Consider the following 20,253-nt stretch of genomic DNA (forward strand, 5'->3'; position numbering starts at 1 on the left):
TAGCCAGGGGAGGCTGAGGCAGAAGGATTGAAGCCAGCCTCAGCAACTTAGTAAGACCTTGTCTCAAAATAAAAAGGGCTGAGATGTGGCTCAGTGGTTATGTGCCCCTGGGTTAAAAAATAAGATTGTGAATTTTTTTTTTTTTTTTTTAAACTTGTGATGTTGATCCTGACACAAACTCTGAGAGCAAAAACCTTCCTCAAGGAAGGATGAGAACTTTAGGAAGGAATCATAAAAGTGTCTAATTTTTGTTCTTTCCCTAATTTAGTTCCACAGGCTTTTCTCATGAAGAACCAGATGACATTTGGTAATCATGTTAGCTGCCCAGACTTCTCACATACAACAGTGAAATTATGTAACCCATCGTGCTTTCTAAATGTTTCTCTGTAACCAGATAAAATTCTTAATAAAAATTGTATTAATCCACTGGAGTGTTGTTTTTTTTAAACTAATCTAATCAAGTGATATCTCTTCTCCAGCCATAGTTTCTCATTCATTACACTAAAATGAACTCTTTTCCCCCCCTCCCCATTTTTGTCTTGGGTTATACTTATCTTACTGTGGTTGAACAGGCCTACATTTTGGAAGTTCAAGTCCTCTCCAAAGTGAGGCTTCCACATATAGAACAGGAGGCTATCTTCCCCAATATGCTCAGGTTTTCCCTCTGATATAAAGTCAGACTTTTCCATTCTGGGGTCTAGAAATAACACATCTACTATGGTTTGAATGTTTGTCTCTCCAAAATTCATATGGTGGAACTTAACCCCAATGTGATGAAGCTAGAAAGAGCTAGAAGGAACTAAGTAGGCCCTTTTGCCCTTCCACAGTTTGAATACGGCATTCATCCCCGTTGGAGGGGGCAGCTTGGAATCTGAGACCAGACCGCGAACATGCAAGCCCGTTGATCTTGGACTACCCAACCTCCAAAGTGTAAGAAATGCATTTGTTCTTTATAAATTACTCAGTCTATGAGATTTTGTTACAGCAGTAATAGAAGACTGAGATAGCATCTTTATTGTGGAATCTTTGGTCTATTTTTGTTGGGGGAAGGGGTACTAGGAATTGAACCCAGGGGCACTGAGCTATGTCCCCAGTCCTTTTTGAGTCAGACTCTTGCTAAATTGCTGAGGCTGGCCTCAAACTTGCAATCCTCCTGCCTTAGACTTCCAAGTTGCTGGGATTGACAGGTGTATGCCACCATGCCCAGCTGGTCTTCATTTTTAATGAATATACTTGTTGGTTTTTAAATGAGTAGATTCTCCCCAGTAACTCTAACTTTTCATCTCCTAAAAGTCAAGTTTTACAAGATGTAACTAGAAAAATCTGTCCCCCCAGAGGTTTCTACATTTGGTGGCCCGATTACTTTGAATAATTAAAGAGACTGCTTGTGATCTTATCAGACCATAATTTAGTTTATTCAGGAGACTCACGTGACTTACGTTAATTGTACAAAATGCTGTTTAAACAGAAGGTACTATGTACGGTGACAAATAGCAGGCTAATTGGGCTCCCACTTGTTCTCCTGCAGGGTGTTAGCCAGGCGTGAATGAAGGGCAGAGTCAGCACCTCATTTAGAATGTCAGTGTGTCAATAATGACAAAGGCTGGTCCTCACTGAGAAAGGTCAGGTGTAGAATATCCAAATGCATAAGCATGCTGACAGATTAGTTTTAAAAAATTATAAAATGAAATCCTAGTAACAAATTTAGCTCTGCTGCTTCAAAGAGTAACTGTTACAACTAGATTGTTACATTTCCAAATAAATTCTTCTTTCACTCAACTTCCATACTTTGGGTTTGAAAATTAGCCAAGGGTACATGGACCCTGTTAAGGTTCCCCATTTCTACTTTGCCCAAGAGTAAGCCTTGTGTTAATCTTATCGGTAGATGGCTTTTATTTATTTTATTGAAGAAGCTAGTCAGAAAAATTCTATACTTTTCATTCATAGAACTCTATAAAGTGCTAGTGGCATTTTATGCAAAATATAGCCCAGTGGATTCCAATGTTTTCTTAAAATGCTCTCGCTGAAGAGTTTTGTCAGAAATAAAACAGCACTCTTAGATTAGATTTCTGTGCAAATGTGAAATCTTGATAATGCATATTTAAAAATGACACCATACTGAGGACAGAGAAAGATAGGATTTATGTATGGTAAAAAGGCAAGCAAATGAAGCCATAATTTTATTTCATTACTCTTAGTACATCCACAACTATTTCCACCTAAATAGATCTTTAAAATAAGCATACACAAGTATTGACTATTATCTACAAATATTTATTGTAACACTTGAATAGAACTACAGGAAGCCCTTGGCACTGATAGAAAATATTGATTCACTGTTAGGTTACAAAAATTTATACATAGCAAAATTTAATGCTCTTTACATAAAAAATATTAGACTACTTCAACAAAACTTTCAAAAATTCCTGGTAATAGCTACCAGAATTAGAAAAGTAAAATTAGGCTTTAGACACTGCCTCTTCTAAAACACTGGACTCTAACAGCACCCTCACTGCTGGAAAAAAAAATATTTAAGTCTGTCATGCAACAGGAAAACAAAACACTAAGCTACTTTGGAACTGTTCTACACAGAAGAGAGCTTCTTCCAATTTAAAAAACAAAAATCCAAATAGGCATTTTTAGGCATGAACCAAAAAAAAAAAAATCCAAATGAAATATTATACTTGATGTTCAATTTTAATAGCATCTTGATAAAGGTATGCTTCCTTTCATTTGAATACATTTCTGCACATGTATGTTTTTAAATCCAGGAAACAGCCAAACCACAAGTTAACTCTTAACATGAATATACATAGTTAACCCTATAGTATGCAGCCCCTTTGAAAAGCACTGATGCACCCAACAGCTATATGGATCATTTCAAAAAGAACAACACAAAGTTTACCATCACTAAAACCCAGTACCTATAGTCACTTAATGTTCTGGAACACAATGACTTAGAAGGCAAATTTCTTTTGAAATGGCTTAAACTCAAGCAGTTTTCTTGCCGAACATTAAACATTATTCCAGGAAACCAAGATAAGAATTGAAATGAAATAAATACCAACCCTAACTTAAATTATGTATTCAAGTCTATAAAAGTAGGAGGTTAGAGGTCTGTGGTCAATTTGCAGTTAGGTTTTAGATAGTTGCTATGAAACTGTAAACTCACCATTCAGACCACTTACAAATGGTTTAGAATGGTGGTCATTTTAATAAGGTAACACTTCTTAAAAATATTTATGGAACAAAATTCTGTGAAGGAGTTTGGGGCCTCTGGTTATATAAATTCTTAGAAATTTCAGGTAAATACTCATTAAGGCAGAGCTGATGCTTATTTCCCAGGAAGAATGAAAACTGTCATTATCATTGTGTAAATGAAATCTATTATAAAACTGATTCTGGAAAGCTTGTCACCAAGTCAGAATTCAGCTTCTTCTGTGTTAGGTTCAGCACAATTGTTGTAAGCTCTCGTTTTGTAGTATTTTTGAAAAATAGGTTTCTCATTAGCTGAGGAAATCAATGGGTCCTGGAATTGAGGGGTGCTAATTTGTTTTTTAAAGTCAGTCATAGGAATCACATTATCTTTGAGCCCAAGTTAAATAAATGTCAGCTGTCAGAACTGGAACTTTACACCAATTCCATTTTATTTCCTATGTAGATTTTATTTTTTGAGGGCAGATAGCATATGTGAATTTATGGTCACATCCCTTGATGCTGGCATGTCATAGGTCCCTATCAAGGAGTATGATGTATTCCCATTGCCTGTCTTGATAGAACTGCTCTAGCAATAAGTACATACATGCCACAAATTTTCAAAGGATGAACAGTTTGTCAAAAGTGTTGCCTTTTAAAATGGCTGACATGAAACCTCCAATATTTGTCCTAAAGAAAAAGATTTACCCACTGGAAGGTTTTCCTAGAGATACATCCCAGTAGCTTGAGACAGACAGTGAAATGTTGGTACGTCTACATTAGTTTGGTGGGATACACATCTGTACTGCAGAGCAGCTGATGATTTGTCAGAGCTGTAAAATCGTCGGCAGAAACACTCTGGCAAACATTTTATGTGTAAGAATTGAGTTGTTCTTTTGACCGAGACTGGATATCTTGCAGTTCCTGTTCTTCCTTTGCTTTGATATCCTGGTAAGCCTGCATTTTGCTCGCATCCTTTAAGTAAGCCCAGTTAGAAGACAGTATCATGAGGAAGTGGATCTGGAAAAGAAGGGTGAGCATGATGGCTAGTGAGCACGTGAGAAGGCAAAGCAAGCTGCTAGTCAGATTAGATGGACTCAACTGTAAAGGGGCAAGGGTTATTCGGTATTAATACTCATTCTGCTAGCAGAGCTGTCAGACACAGAGCATGCTCTACTAGTTGGCTTCATATTAAAAGGCTGAAGAAAAGTTAGTACACAAATATAGTGAACTTGGGGGGAAAATGGCCGAAGTTATTGTTAAGAAAAAGCAAAAATGAAACATAAGAGTGCTTTTTACCATTTTGAGGATAACTGTAAAGACTAATGCAGAAGTTCAGAAACCCGTTGTTTATTTTAATTAAGTATAATGCAAAGATCTTTTCCACCTGTGGATAAAAAAAATCAATTCCCCCAAAGACCTAAAAGTGTGAACAATGTTTATTTTGAGTAATTAAACTACATATTTAACATGGAAAAATTAAATGTCAAAACCAAAATTAAGAACTATATAAGCAAAGCATGCAGTTTCTTAATTAACAAATTTTTAGTAGTGAAACTATATTTTTCATTTTATAACTGCCATTATTTCATTTCACAAAATGTAAAAATCCTCATTATCCTTCTTTACAATTGATGTGGCACATACTTCTTTCCCATTTTCCCCATATTTCCTGCAAAATAAATCTATTTCAATTTCCTTGTATTTCTTACTTCCTTCACAACATATTTGAGACCTTCAGATTCAGGCCCAATTTCTCTTCCCATTAAAATCTTACATGCCATTTGACAACTAGCTATGAAGAAACAGTTACTACTCACCAAAAGACAACCATTTAAGGTTACCAATTTTGTAGGCTCTAAAGGAATGATTGTGTTATGCAAAAAAAAAATAATAATTCATAGATCCTTTTTCAGAGAAATCAGATGGGTGACACCCTTTTCCTTCAAATTTTCATCTGCTTTATTTGTGGGGGCATTTATTTGGTAGTGAACCATATGATCATAAAAAGTTGTTTTAAGTCAAATTTAAAATTTGCAAAATATCTTCTACAGTAACAAAACAAAATCCAGATTAAAACATTTCTTTTCATCTTCAGCACTTGTTCGCATTTTCATCACTGAAAGTGGTTATCAAGCAAGCATAAGTAACGGAAAATGCAGGTATGTCAAAGCATTAATACTTCACTTAGATACTGCTCAACGTTTTTCAAGAAAGTTTTTGAAAGGATGCTCACCAATGTCAGTAAGTAACTGAATGCTTTTCAAAATGTGGAAATAGCCACATCATTATTTTGTAATTCATGTATAGTAAGTCATATTATTCTAACATGCGAATGAGTTAACTGAAGCTATTTACAAATTACTGTAACAAAACTGCAGAAACAGACTCTGCTTTAGTCTGAAGTGTCAGTGATATTCACGCTACAGAGTAGAGCTCTCTAAAGCTCCTTATTGGCCTTATGCAATTTAGAACTTAGTGCAGCAATCTTCCCGACTCTTAAACTTCAAAACCGCATAGTTATATGTGGTAGCCATCATGTAGATCAGCTGGTGGAAGAGAACAAAACAGGACAGTAAGATACAGGCAGTGAGGGCCAATGTCCCAACACTTCTAAGCTTGGGCAGGGATGGATGCCATCTCATAGTCTACGGCGTTTCTTTTTGCCCCACTTCCAATCACAACAGATGGTTTCCACATCTAGCACACAAACTTTTTCTCATCACACATATACAATGTTAAGTCCTTGGCTCTACCCTCAGTAAGCTTATTAAAAAGCCTTGGATGTGTTTCAAGAATAATAAGATGAAGAGCTGGGTCAGCAGCATGAGAAAGATCAAGTTCAACATCTTATTTCCCCTCATCTTTCCAAAACTGCCTGCTCAGCAGCAATTAGTTCTCTTCCTGCCTGTTGCTCAGCCAAGAGAACAAGTCACCACCATGAATTCATAAGTTGTGCTTTTTGTAGTATATCATGGGAATGAATGACTTAATGGTTAGAATAACTGGGAATGAGTCACTTCCGAGCATCTGAGATCTCCCCTTACTCTACCAATCTTTTTTTTTTTAACTTATGTTTTAGTTGTAGGTGGACACAATACCTTTATTTTATTTAGTTATTTTTATGTGGTGCTGAGGATCGAACCCAGGGCCTCGCATGTGCTAGGCAAGCACTCTATCGCTGAGCCACAACCCCAGCCCCTGCTCTGCCAATCTTAATTGGTTTTCTTCACATCACAAACCAGGTAGCATCCCAGAATTACACACATAAGGCCTATGTGTTTTATACAGTTGATTTTTATGAGCAGATTCCTAAAAATAAAATTTGCCTGCTGACTAAAATTTATTTGTGACCAAAACAATAGGCACTTGAGGCACTTCCTTAGTCAGTGGACAAATACAGAGCAGTGTAAGATTTGAGCTGAGGTTGAACAAGGTGACACTCTGCCACCTTGTTTCAGCTCAAACTGTAAGCAAGTGTCCTTGTGAAGGTCTAGCAAGTGCTGCCATTTAAGATGGCTCACAAATAGACTGTGCTGTACCTCAGAGATAATCTGCGTGATAGACTTCATTCAGGCATGAGTGGTGGTGCTGTTGATTCATTAATGTTGAATTCATGGCCAACAATATATATATTTTTTTTTTTGGAGGGGTACCGGGGATTGAACTCAGGGGCAGTCAACCGTTGAGCCACATCCCCAGCCTTATTTTGGATTTTATTTAGAGAAAGAGTCTCACCGAGTTGCTTAACACCTCGTTTTTGCTGAGGCTGGCTTCGAACTCTTAATCCTTCTTCCTCAGCCACCCAAGCCACTGGGATTACAGGCGTGTGTCACCACGCCCAGCAACAATATATATTAAATAAGGTGTCTTTACACTAAAACACACAAAACAAGGTTGTGTACTGACAAGTTGGTGAAGATATGACCAGAGGCTTATATCAACCCTACTCTATATTCCCCCTTAGGGGCCTGGTTCAATATTCAATATTTCAGTGTTTGAAATGACTTTATAGAACAGAACTACCACACATATAATGAGATCAATCATATATGTATACATCTGTATATATGCATATTTCCATATGCAAGTGAAGGTTTCTTTACAAAGAAATGGGCAGTGCCTCACTTGAACAACTGTCCATGAATGAAGTCATGATACTAAGTACTAAATTAAGCATGCTAGGCCCAGTCAACCAGTGTTGGTACCCTCTCTTCTTTCCAGAGTCCAAATTATATCGCTTACAATCAATACCAAGGCAGCCACTACTACTTCCTATAAACTAGACATGAGGTAAGTTTATACGAGGAACAGTTACCCAAGGCTGAGTGCCAGGATCCTTTGCTTCAGTAGGCTGGCAAAAGCTGGAAGGGAAATCTGTCATTTAGAGGCTGGGGGGAGGGGAGCTAGACTAGGGTGGTCCTGATGCACTTACTCACCAGGGCAATGACGGTGGCGCCAGCTCCAGCACAGGCCACAATGAACAGGTGATAGGACATGTAGAACTAGGAAAGAACAGGCACAAGCATAAGCATTTTCTGTGGACTGCATTGTCTACACCCATTTTGGGGTGCTGCCTCATCCTTCTCCTTGGTACCTATTCTCTAAAAGGCTGGAAGCAAGCTTGTGTTCCCTTTGAGCTCTGGCTGCACGTTGGAATCACCTGGGAAGCTTTAAAAACTTTCTGATGTCCAGGCTGCACCCCACACCAATTGAATGTGAACACCTAGGGGTTGGGCCTCAGCCATCAGTATATTTTAATGCTCCCTGGTGACTGCAATATGCAGCCAAGGTTAGGATAGGAGACTCTGCTTTGAGCCAATCCATTTTAGGGTAGGGGCTGACTATTCCCTTAACTTGTTGTCTTTCAAAAGCACATCACATTGGTGTTTTCTTAACTATGCAAGTTCCCACTGGTGCATTTAAGAATTTTGCTTTATTAACAATTACAAGCCCATGTCTAAAGAATATTGTAGGATCAAGATAATTTAAAACCAAAGTCTTATGATATATTGCCAGTTAAGGATGAGTGTATAAGGAAATAACAGCAAGTTGTCAGGAAACTGAAATGATTAATGGTGAACTCTAATTAAAAACTTGGTATATGCACAAATTCAGGAGAAATTGTCTATGAAAATTAATTGGTATTTTTTCTGTGACAAGTATTCTTTTTAAAAATTTCCAGAAAGAATCAATTCTGAGATTTGTAGATTTGGGATCACTCCTAAATTACTGACAGAAGGAAAAGCTCATCAGTTCCTAAGGCCCTTCATGGAAGGGGCTGGAACATATGAAATGACCATTTTTGTAGGCCAAAACTGATTGAATAGTGATGGTAACAGAGTTCACTAAAGAGTCTGCATAAAAGAGCTGTCCATGATAGCATGTTGACCATCTCTCCTGCCTTTTACAGCTGGGAGAACCCTTTATCTCAGTCTAATCTATGAGGCCATCACCTATGAGCCCCCTAACCCATGGCAGATTTACCTCATTTGTGTTGCAGATGTTCTCTAGGGCAGAGCCACATATTTTTCCCGGGAAAGCATTCCAAGGAATGATACCTGCAAAGTGAATCCCAATAGAAAGTTAGTGCCAATTAGTGCCTTGGGTGGGTTTTTGTTGTTTTGTTTTGGCTTTTTTTTTTTTTGGGGGGGGGGGTGCTGGGATGGAACTCAGGGCCTCACACATGGTAAGCATGCCCTCTACCATGGAGCTACATCCCCGGCCAACCTCATGTTCTTAACAGACCCCACCACTTTGGCTGCCAATTGTAACATAATTGTAGACTGTTCCTCAGCAATAGCTGAGGTGTCTGCTGTCTACAGAACAGGCTTTTTGGAATAGAGTAAGCCCTATTTGGACAATAGGTCAAGAGCAAAGTCACCTGGTCTGTAAGAGATTTAAACAGCTTGGTGTTTTTTCCTCCTACAAATTGTGCTTTGTTCAATTTTGAGTTGATATTTGTAAAGATTGTTTCAAAACTAGGTTTTCCCTATAGTGAATTTATTAACTGTATCTGCAAGGTGACCCATCAGAAAGCATTACATTAGATAAATTTCCATATGAATGTTGTGCTGTGGCCTGACTATTCAAGCTCTTGGCTAGTGGTCCACCTGAGAGAAGTGTCAAAATTGAGAGTACAAACTTGGAAACTTTAAGTTTATTGAAATCTAATAAAAAGTTTTGGATGTGTATTTTGGACGCCTGGGCTGAGGATGTAGCTCAGTGGTGGAGCAATTGCCTTCATATACAAAATCTAGATTTAATTGCCAGCACCAGGAAAAAAAAAATTGTATATATGTGTTGGGAATATTTTTAAATTGAAAATCAAATTGGAAACTTAAAAAAAAAAAAAAAAAAAAAAACACTAGTGCCCCTCATCCCAGAGGATTGGATAAACAGTCTAGTTCTGTGATATCTCTCTTGTAATCCTGAGTCCCTTCTACAGTGACAGTTGTCCCTTGAGATACTGCTCTTTTACCTCTTTAATGCGTTTAAGTGTGCACTTAAAAATTAAGCACAGTTCAATTTACACTTCTCCCAGGAGGTAAGGAAAGAGTATTTAAAAAACATAAAAAGTCCTTATTCCTTCCATCCCTGTGATGGCCCATAGTAAATCTTCATGCCTTAGAAGGATGGGAAACTATCGGTGAAGCCAGTGATTGCAAGGCTAACTGGCTGGGCAAATACAGAGGACTTAAAAATATAATTATGGACCCCCAAAAATTTGTGGTGAAAAGTTTTTTTTAAGGAAGAGGGAAATGATACATATTTAAATATTTTTCCACAAATGCTTTAAAAACCAACTTCAGGATCTGCTTCTAAACCCATCATAAAGAACAGTGTTGTCTGGCATGGGACTTTGGTGAGAAGAGGTTAGTGTGATGGGCAGTTTTAAGTTATTTCCATATTATGTTGTAAAACAAGGTGTTGAGAATAAGACACGTGAGAAAAACAAGCAAAAATGAAATATTCATCTGTTTCCAGAAAAGCTCTAGAAGGATAGTTACTTCTTCAGTTCTAATGAAGATCTCTTTTCCTATTTCTGCCAGGGAACAGATTTCCTAGCATCCTGGCTAGAAGCAGTAATTAGACTTCTTCCTTGAGATGCTGCCTTCTCTCACAGCAGAAAGTTAAGTCTCAAATTAATTGACCAGAGGAACCCACGGCCCCTTCTGTGGCTTGTCACAAGGAACCAACCTTCATTCCCTATTTTGAGGATCCCATTCATGAGAATAAGCCATTTAAAGCAGTTTCCACAGCATATATCCTGATGATTTAAAAATACATCTGGATTTATGTTGTGTTTTGGTATAGATAAAAGTCTTTTTTTAAATGACTAATTGTTTAAACTTTAAGAGTTGGATATAGAAATTAATTAGATTGTACAGTATGTACCATTTTAGATAAAAAGTCAGTTATAAAACAAAGAAAAATATTTTTATAGTAGATACCCAGAAGTCTGACTAAATTGCATTATAAAGTAATGTTACATTAAAAACATCTTTTACTGGGGCTATGGCTGTGGCTCAGTAGTAGGGTGCTTGCCTTGTATTATGAGGCACTGGGTTTGATCCCCAGCACCATATAAAAGTAAATAAAGATATTGTGTCTCCATCTACAACTAAAAAAATATTTTTTTAAAAAAAACATCTTTTACTAAACACTTAAAAATATAAAACTATTGAGTGACATCCTTTAGCAAGTTAAAAGCCTCAGCAATGCTTCCATCCAGAAAACAGTATATGAAGGGAAAGAGTGTAAACTATTCAATAGATGAATGTGTGAAACAGGCCATGGGTAAAGGGGATGCCTCTGTAATAATTAAGGTGCAGATATATGCAACAAGACGACAAAAAATTAAGGGGGAGAAAATTAAAAAGAAGTACCATATTGCCGGACATCCACGCAGATCTGCTCCACACCCGCAGTCCCGTTGGTCTGCGGTGACTTGATGACTTCACAAGTTGACCATATATTATAGAACATAAACACAGGCACTGCCGAGAAACCAAACACGCCCAGCCAAGCCACTCCAAGCACATAGGTGAGGAAAACAAACTAGGCCAAAAACAAAAGGAAGGAGAAAGAATCATCGTTTGCACCAGCGGGTCATCTCCCAGAGGAAGGACTGTGCAGTTCTGGGCCCACCCAGTACAGAAGCCACGGATGCAGGATGCATTCTGGGAACCACACCCTGCTAAGGCAGCTAGAAGAAATGGCCAGGGTAGGGGAGCAGGGGAAGCTGGAGCTGACCATTCCCCTACATAGAGGATTTGAATGGTAATCCCCAGAGCCACCTTGGGGGCTTTTTCAGGTCTCTGTCTTAACCCCAAGAGGTGACCTTACTTATTCAAGGTCACAGAACTAATTAGTGACAGGGCCTCCCATGAGGCACTCTTTCTGAATCTGATAAGATACCCATTTTCTTCTAGTTTTCTAAGATTCACAGCAACTTTACAAGCAAAGCAATTGGTTTAGGAAAAAAGCTTCATGGTCCTCACCCACAAGTCACCATGGGCAATTCCAGGAAGAGGGTAATTGCAGTACTCAACTTTCGTAACCTATCTTGACTACCAATTTTCAGACAGCTTTGAAAGGCTGCCTCAAACACCTTATGGTATTTCTATTCGCAGAATGTGCACCCACAGGGCCTGTGGGCAGGTTCGAGTTCTACTTTGACTGTTATTTTTTAAGCTCATGGTGAGACCTGAGGATTCTACCTGACTTTTTATACTGCAGGGAACACCTGGAAAGTGAGAGGCTGGCCTGGGGGTTAGGCTCAAAGGGGCTACCTCCAGTTGGTCAGCCCGGTAAACTGCAGAAACAAGGCCTTTTTTCAGTATAGTTCCAGAAACATTTACAGTTCCAGAAACATTTGCATTTCTAAAAATACTCAAAGAAGCCGATTTCAGCAGTTTCATCTTCCTCCCCAGTGCCTGGGATCTTGCTGCTTCAGACTAAGGTTTCTTTTTCTTTCCCCTTCAAAAGAAAACTTTACAATCTTTCTAATAACACCACAAGGACTCAAAGGGGACTGTTGATTCTTGGTCTTGGTGAGTCTTTCCTTCCGGAGGAGGTCAGGGCTCAGAGAGAAGGCCAGTGCCCTGCTGGGAGCTGTTCCTGTCAGTGGCCTCCAGCATTCAGAGCTGCTTCCTCAGTGAGCTATTGGGATAGCCTCCCACAGAGACTGAGGAGAGCAAGGCCTTCTTGAACAGGGTCAGCGCTCATTTGTCTCCCCAACCTCATACAACTTTCTGACCTCAGCCTGTTGCTTCAGTGCCTGTTAACAGCCCTATCCTCTGTATTGTGAGCCTAACCTTAAAAAGCCAAAGTGTGCCAGGCACACACCTGTAATCCCAGCAACTTCTGAGGCTGAAGCAGGAGGATTGCAAGTTCAAAGCCAGCCTCAGCATGTTAGTGAGGCCCTAAAGCAACTTAGCAAGACCCTGTCTCAAAAAATAAATAAACAAAAAGAGCTGGGGGTATGGCTCTGTGATTAAGCACCCCTGGGTTCAATCACCGGTACCCAAAACAAAAAACAAAAAGTGTCACAAGAATCCCATTTGGGAGTAGGGATGCTCAGATCAACAAAGGACTAAACAGTCAGCAGATGAGTGGTTCATCCCTGCAGGAACACAGTTTTCAGAAATACTTCTGAATGACACTCCCTGTGGAGACCGACTTGTCCTTGCAAGTGCTGTAATTCTTGTTCAAGCATTTTCACACAGGAGATTAGGCAAACAGATCCAAAAGAGGCCCAGCAGAGCCATTCTGAGGTCTCACAAATGGTGTCACTCAGGACAAAATTACAGGTTGGCATGCAGCCCCAGGCAGCTTAGGTTGTATACTCTGCTCCCTGTGGGGCCTATTTCTCATAGAAGGGGCAGGTCTGGGTGAAAGGCAGATTGTGGAGTTAGTCCCTGACCTGTGGATGTGAGGGAACAACAGGGACAGGCAGGACTGGGAGGGGCTGCATCTTTGGTCTCCAGCAGTAAACTTGATGTTCACAGCCTTATCTTACTTGTGCTAGGGGATATTAAGGACTTGGCAGGGTCCCTGTTGGACGACAGTGGTACAGGAGAGCAGCAGCCTGAGGCAAAGTAGCTCAAGATGGCAGAAGGCAACCTGCCTAAGTTTGGAGCCTAGGCAGAAAACCAGCAGGTCTGGCCGAAGCACAGGGACCTATGTGTAGATTGAAGCAATGTGGTAGGCTGCCTAGGCTTTTCCAGAGATCCTGGCCCAAGTGCCATTTGCCACAACTTTTGAGACGTTGGCTCAAATTTTTAAAGGGGCCATTTAAAGGAAGAATGATATGCTGATAGGACATAAGGTTACGTTAAATTATCTGGACCCTTTGGGAGCATCACCTTGGCCATGGCCTTCCTTCTTGAACTCAAGATAATACTCACCTCTCTGGCCATTCTTCCTTAGTTCCCTGCTAGGGCTCCTTCTCCTTAGCCTAGCCAGTAGACAACATTGTGCCCCAGCACTATCCCCCTCCACAAACCTCCTTGATGTCAACTTGTTCATGGCCACCACTCTTAAATGACCAACTCTTGGTCACCCTGGCCTAGAGCATTCTCAGAAATCCCATCCTAACCTTTCTACATGATGTATTAGGTAACTCCACCTGTTTCCTGATGGTTACACCAAGCCCTAATGTGTCACAATGAATCTACTTTCCCCATCTCTAATGACACACACAGCCAGAGATTGGGCACTCATTACCTCCTCTCCTCTTCACTTCTCTGACCAAGCCCAGAGCCCACCTCCCCTGTCTTTGCATCTGCCCCTGTTCACCATCCTACTTCCTGAGCCAAGTTCACATCTCCACAGTGGCTCAGCCCTCTTGCTTACCTTCCTCTCTCAAATCTACCCTCCACAGGGAGATTGGTGATCTATGCATAACCCTCCCTCTCCCATGTCTTTGTCAATTTCATTCATATCCTTGAATTTCACTCAAGGCCCTTCCTCATCTGATCCCTGTCCCTCCCAAGCAGTATTATTTCCCTCCTCCTCCAACAGAACCTTCCCTTCCAGCCTGGTCACAGGACTGGCTCCCTGGAGCCCCATCTGTTTTCTGGACCTCCTGTCCTGTTCATGCTGGTTCCTCTTCCCCCATTTCTCGTGTGTGGTGTCAATTTCCTCTGCTTTGTGCTGGTGCAAAGCCCTCCCCGAATCTGCACTGAAACTTAAGGTATTCTGCGTCCCAGACCCAACACACCCCTCATGCCCGTGCTACTGGATCACAGAGAATTCCACCCCAACTAGTGTGCCTCCCGCAGGAGGACTGTTACAAACAGTGGGCTCTCCCAGGCTTTAAGCCAGACCCATGACAGTGGCACCCTCAGTCAGTGCTCCCCCTACCAGGGAACTTATCACCCTGTGGGGACAGCAGGTATTTCCCTTAGGGGAGGCTCAACACTGAGACTGGCATTTATTCCTTCGCATTAGTGCTTCTCTTGATTCCCAAAATGCTCTTACACCTGACTGTTTTTTCAAATGCCACAAACATAGCCAACTTCCTGTGAGACATTTTGACATGAGCACGCCATTATAAACTCATATATAAATATTTTATCTTCAAAAAAATGCAATTCAGCATGTCAAAAATGAAACCCAATACTGGCTTCTTCCCTCCCAGCCCCCCTACCACCACCACGTTACCTTTTGTGATGTGGCACTTTCTAACCTTGTCTTTCCATTATTATTTTTTCAAGATTTGTCCTCTAGATCAAAGGCTATAAAAAGTCAGATAGGAAACGGTCTAGATTTGGGGGGCCTCATACGGTCTCCATTACAACTACTTGGCTCTACCACTGTGTAACAGGAAAGCAGCCAAAAGCCAGAAGCAAACAAAACATGATTATGTGCCAATAAAACTACATTCACCAAAACTTGAATTTGTGTAATTTTCACATATCATGAAATAAAGATAAAAAAATTTTTCTCAGCTTGAACCATATGAAAACAGGCAGTAGGCCTCATATGGCCCACAGGTCATTCTTGGCTAACCCCCTCCTTTCCCTGTACCCCCTTAGACTATAAATAAACTCCTTGAGGAAGAACCTGTTTTAACCTTTGTACCTCCCAGTGACTAGAGAAGTACAGCTAGGTGCTTGGTGCAGTCTGTTCTGATAAATATTAATAGAAGGATCGTGACATTTATCATAGAACATGTCTTCTTTTGGTATTAGGGATTGAAATCTGAGGCACTCTACCAGTGGGGCTACATCCCCAGCCCTTTACATTTTTTATCTTGAGATAGTATAAGTTGCTCAGGGCCTTACTGAATTGCTGAGACCGACCTCAAACTTGTGATCCTCTTGCATCGGCCTCCTGAGTCACTGGGATTATAGGCGTGAACCACCACACACAGCAAACATGTATGTCTTTAGGGCCTCTCTAGTCATATTCAAAGACAAAAGGGAACCTTGGGCTGATCTGAAACTTATCTCCTCCTATAGTGGAAACACCACACGAATCTTCAGTACCCTTATCTGCATGTTCATAAAGGAAACATTTTACCATTAGCAGCCATAAATTTTCATTTATCACCAATGACATGTTGAAGGTTTTCATGTTCCTAACTCTACATTGGAAGAACAATATTTGTGTCACAAACCCCCAGCCACTCTCAGTGGTCAATTTTGCCAGAATAGCAAGGTTCGCACTCACCATTCCACTGATGCATCGGCCACAGGCGGTGGTTTTAAACTCCCCATGTAGTTCTTTCACTGCACTGGTGGTGTAAAAGCCTTCTGCCAACAGAATGATGCCATACAAGAAGAAAAAGGATGCGATTCCATAGATGACATACTGCATCAGTTGTATCCTAGGAAAAGAAGAGATCTTGAAACATTCAGTTCACTGTCAACTAGAAATTTTGTTTCTTGATTCTGAAGAGAGGACATGAGGCGAAGTTGCCTCCTTTGGCCCTAGCAGCCTCGTTGGGCATCCTGGGCAGGCACTTCCGCCCACCCTCATCAACCTGGGCCTGCCTTCCATAATGGGCTTATGGGTGAGGCATGGGAGAAATTTCCTTTGGTCAGGAGCAGGGCCCACTCAGAATCTCTGACTACTTTCCAAGTCCCATGCTGTGATTGATTAATTTTGAACTTAACCATAGGCATTAAAGAGTTAAGTTACTTACCTGAGGATACACATGACAGGGCTGGCATTTGAACCCAGGCTCAATGGACAGCATGTTCCTTCCACCATCTCAAAATGCTTCCTACCCAGACCTAGTTACTCATAAAACTCAGCACTTGAGGCCTCTTTTTATTCTTTTTTTTTTTTTTAATATTTTTTAGTTGTCAATGGACCTTTATATATTTATTTATATGTGGTGCTGAGAATCAAACTCAGTGCCTCACACATGCTAGGCAAGCGCCCTACCACTGAGCCACAAACCCAGCCCTTAAGGCCTCTATAAGAAGGAACTTGGGCAGGTATTTTTTTTTTTTTTTTTTTTACTGAAATACTTAGTATACGAGTGATAGTACGTCAAGTAGACTTAAGTTACAGAAAGTTAATTCACTACTAAGCTTGTCCTGTGAAAATTGAGAGACTGGAATGACAGTTCCTCGGCTTTGGCCACCATTGTAATCACCTGAGGAGCTTTAGAAAATTTAGATTTAGATCACATCCCTAGAGATGATGACTTGATTGGTCTGTTGAGGCATTGGGCATTTTTTAAAGCTCAGAAGTTTGAGAATCATGGATTGAGATCACTGGCAAATTAAATCAATACACCTTTCCCAGGTTCGGTCTGGGCAAATATTTCTTCTCTGCACAATAGTATACAATGAGCCCCTTGTCCTGTTTGATCCCTCCTTATGACCCACCCTACTCCTGCTCATTTCTTTGGAGGACATTCATCAACAGATAATTCCCTAAGAACTCTTCCAACATGGTTTCTTTATTCTACAAAAATTTAGCCGTCCCTTTTTTCATTCTGCTGGAGAGGTTTCTTACAAGACAAACACTGAAACTTTGGAATTAAAGGAAAGAAAACAAAAATGCTAAATGAATGGGAAAGGCAGAATGTATTTCAAGGTAACATGTATATTGCTGCTGAGCTTGACAGTTATGAGATTCTATGCTTGGGAGTTATTAAGACTCCATTGAAAATTATTCCAGAACAGGAAGGCAGAGATTTGGGGCTAAATCTTTGGCATATCTCCTTTTCTGCACTGGAGGATACCCTGGGATTTATTCTTATTCCAGAATAATTAACATTAAAAGGTTACTCCTGTGGACTTAGAGTTGGGGCTAGTCCTCAGTGGAGCTCCTATCATTCCAAAGATGGCAGTCATCTATGACAAAACCAGATGGTATCTGTTACCTAGGAACAATGTCAACTCTCTGATAAGATGATCAGCAGCACCTACCTGTCACTTTGTTACAGTGCCCTGTATCCATTGCTGTGTAGAATTCCCTGTGTGCTTACCTTGCTGTTTCCAGGTGAGATCCCACCCTGGGGCCCATATGCCCCCCTTCCGTGGACTTTATTCTATCTGCCTATAGTAAGCTTGAATTTAAAAAGCATCAGTTTTCTTTCAGAAGAGTATGTGGTATCTTCCAGAAAACATGTTGAGGTAGTTACATATCACATACTTTTTGCAAGGGAAGCAGACACTTACACTTCACTCAGCAAGGCATGGTCACTGGTGTTGGTGGAGAAGTGTTGCTCCAGAATGGCCACCGTGCCAGCGAGAGCCACATGCCCGCAGCCGCAGAACAAGGCGACTCCAGAGAAGCACAGGATGGTGGCCACCAGGGAAGCATAGGGGACTCCTCCCAGACACTTGATGCAGCATTCGAAGCAGCCTGGACCCAAAGGAGAGAAAGGCAGCTGTGATAGGCAGGGACACCTCTGGTCTTCCAGACCACTACCAATTAGCACACAAGTTTCTACTCTTCCATCTCCCTCAGGCTCTATGGCTAACATCTCAACATCCCAAGGACCAGAGAAGAGGTTCCCATGGTCTCACATTCTCTGGGTGAAGACCCCAAGGCTCCAAGTGGAAACAGAACTTGATTTGTTTGGAGTCTAGAAGGGTAGCGAGTGGAAGAGCAGTTAGCTGATCAACAATCACAATTCTGGAGATTTCTGACTCACTGGGGTTGGAAGGACCCTGCCCAAGTGGCAATGAGGAGCACTTATTCCACTAACAAAACCAAGGAGAACAGCAGTAAAGTCACAGCTCTGGGGAAAAAGTGACAGTTTTTTTCAAAACTGCCTTTTGGGGTTTCAAGTACACAGATTGCTGTAGTAGCCAATGGCCTTCCCCAAGCCCTTGACCCCTTGGGAAGCTACAAGCAGCCCATACAGAAATTATATTGTCACCAGGTTTGGAATAATATCAACAGGATTATTTTGGGAAAGTCAGGTATTTGGATACCTAGTTCACTGAAGTAGAAAGTCACCAAGATCCACTCAAGGGGGTCAAATTTCGTTCAAGTTGGAATCAGAAATTACCCCAACTTTAAAAAAAAAAAAGTGCTCCCCACCCCAGCTCGCACAAGCAACTCATTCACAATCCTCCTCCCCCTCCCCCAGCTTCCATCTGCCCCTTCCTTGACACACATTCAGAGTCAAAACCCAGAACTGGTGGGTGATAGTACTTGAAGGGGGGAAAGGAACAGAAGGAGGGGGAGGAAAAAAAAAAAAAAAAGACAAAATGAGCATCCATGAAGTGAAATGAATGAGATAGAGCCAAACTTCACTCTTAATATGGAGAAGATGAGACTCTTGCTCAAGATGTCCATAAAGGCCTCTCTGATAGGCAGAAAGGTAACATTTTCAGTTTGGAGACATTTATGTTTCAATACAGCAGTGTTGGCCTCCCAATAATGTCAGGATCTCTCCTGATGGCCCATCCCCATTTATATTAGCCAAACCCTTAAGTAAATGGCTTGTGGGGGAAATGGAACTTTAAACACATTATTATGTTTAAGAGCAATCAAGCAATTCATTACTCAGGACAAGCCAGTTAAATTTCCTTCCCCCAAATGGTCTTCATAGTATCCAGGAAATGAAAACCGCGTGCAACACACCAGAGATGAACTTCTCTGTGTAGATAAGCATCCCATCTGAAACTAGTATCTGCTGAAACCCAACATGGAAAGTGACTATAGACCTTTCTCTTTAGTTCATTGGGGGGCGAGGGTGGGGAGTCAGGACATCATAAGACTTTTGTGTTTCCTTCTATTTCAAAAGATGATCAGCAGTTTTCAAGAAGACCAATCTCTCTATAGATTGATGAAACCTTGTTAAAGTGGGGAGCAGTACACAGTATGGTTCAGGTTCACTAGCAAGTCAGTACCTTAAAGAGTTTTAGACATTTCAGATTTGTGAACAGTATAGGAGCTTCATATAGGATTCATACAGGATTGTCATGAGACTTTCTGGGATCTGGGGTGAGAAGAATGCAACTAAAGTCCAAATTCTTTACATGCTTCAAAACCAAGAAAAACCAACATCCTTAGCCTTGATGTACCCCATTATGTAAAGAGAAAAGATCCCTATGTGTGTCATCATTCACACTCTTCCCCTCATTCTCAGTCTCTGTGATAAGAACAAGATGAATGCCTGCCTGCTGGCTAACCCAGTTGTGTCTGGTCTTTCTTGGACAGAGATATGTGGCCTTGGGATGGTACTGGTCAATAAGGTAGCCACTTGCACATGACTATTTTAAATTAAATAAAAAGAAATATTCAGGTCCTTGGTTGTACTAGCCATGTTTCATGTGCACAGTAGCCACTTATGCTAGTGGCTCCCATGACAGACAATGCAGATACAAAACAATTGTTTCATCATCACAGAATGCTGCTTTAAAAGACACATTTTAGAGCCAGGCATGGTGGAGCACGTCTATAATCCCAGTGGCTTGGGAGGCTGAGGCAGGAGATTCTCAAGTTCAAAGCCAATCTTAGCAACAGCGAGCAACTCAGTGAGATCCTGTCTCTCTACTATAAAATACAAAATAGGGCTGGGGATGTGGCTCAGTGGTTGAGTACCCCGAGTTCAATCCTCAGTACCAAAAAAAA

The 20,253-nt window shown here is 40.9% G+C and overlaps 2 protein-coding genes across 7 annotated transcripts in view; one reads left to right on the forward strand and one right to left on the reverse strand.

Moving 5' to 3' along the window:
* Positions 1-426, forward strand: part of Ofd1 (OFD1 centriole and centriolar satellite protein) — a 40,770-nt gene extending 40,344 nt beyond the window's left edge. For both annotated transcript variants that reach the window (XM_071606121.1, XM_027946522.2), the window contains one exon: positions 269-426. In XM_071606121.1, coding sequence (XP_071462222.1) covers positions 269-311 — 43 coding nt within the window. In that variant the 3' untranslated portion in view covers positions 312-426. The remainder of the gene's footprint in view (positions 1-268) is intronic.
* Positions 427-2,180: 1,754 nt separating this feature from the next.
* The window catches only part of Gpm6b (glycoprotein M6B), a 163,332-nt gene continuing 145,259 nt past the window's right edge, over positions 2,181-20,253 (reverse strand). For 3 of the 5 annotated variants that reach the window (XM_071606381.1, XM_027946544.2, XM_027946548.2), the window contains 6 exons: positions 17,844-18,030; positions 15,877-16,033; positions 11,085-11,256; positions 8,683-8,756; positions 7,635-7,700; positions 4,243-5,744 (listed from right to left, as the gene is read on the reverse strand). In XM_071606381.1, the coding sequence (XP_071462482.1) occupies positions 5,664-5,744; positions 7,635-7,700; positions 8,683-8,756; positions 11,085-11,256; positions 15,877-16,033; positions 17,844-18,030 (737 nt within the window). In that variant the 3' untranslated portion in view covers positions 4,243-5,663. Of the gene's footprint in view, positions 4,216-4,242; positions 5,745-7,634; positions 7,701-8,682; positions 8,757-11,084; positions 11,257-15,876; positions 16,034-17,843; positions 18,031-20,253 lie in introns of those variants that run through there. The other 2 variants (XM_027946545.2, XM_027946542.2) reach the window with 1 other exon arrangement.

This window comes from Marmota flaviventris, chromosome X (genome assembly GCF_047511675.1).
Source record: "Marmota flaviventris isolate mMarFla1 chromosome X, mMarFla1.hap1, whole genome shotgun sequence".
NCBI lineage: Eukaryota > Metazoa > Chordata > Mammalia > Rodentia > Sciuridae > Marmota > Marmota flaviventris.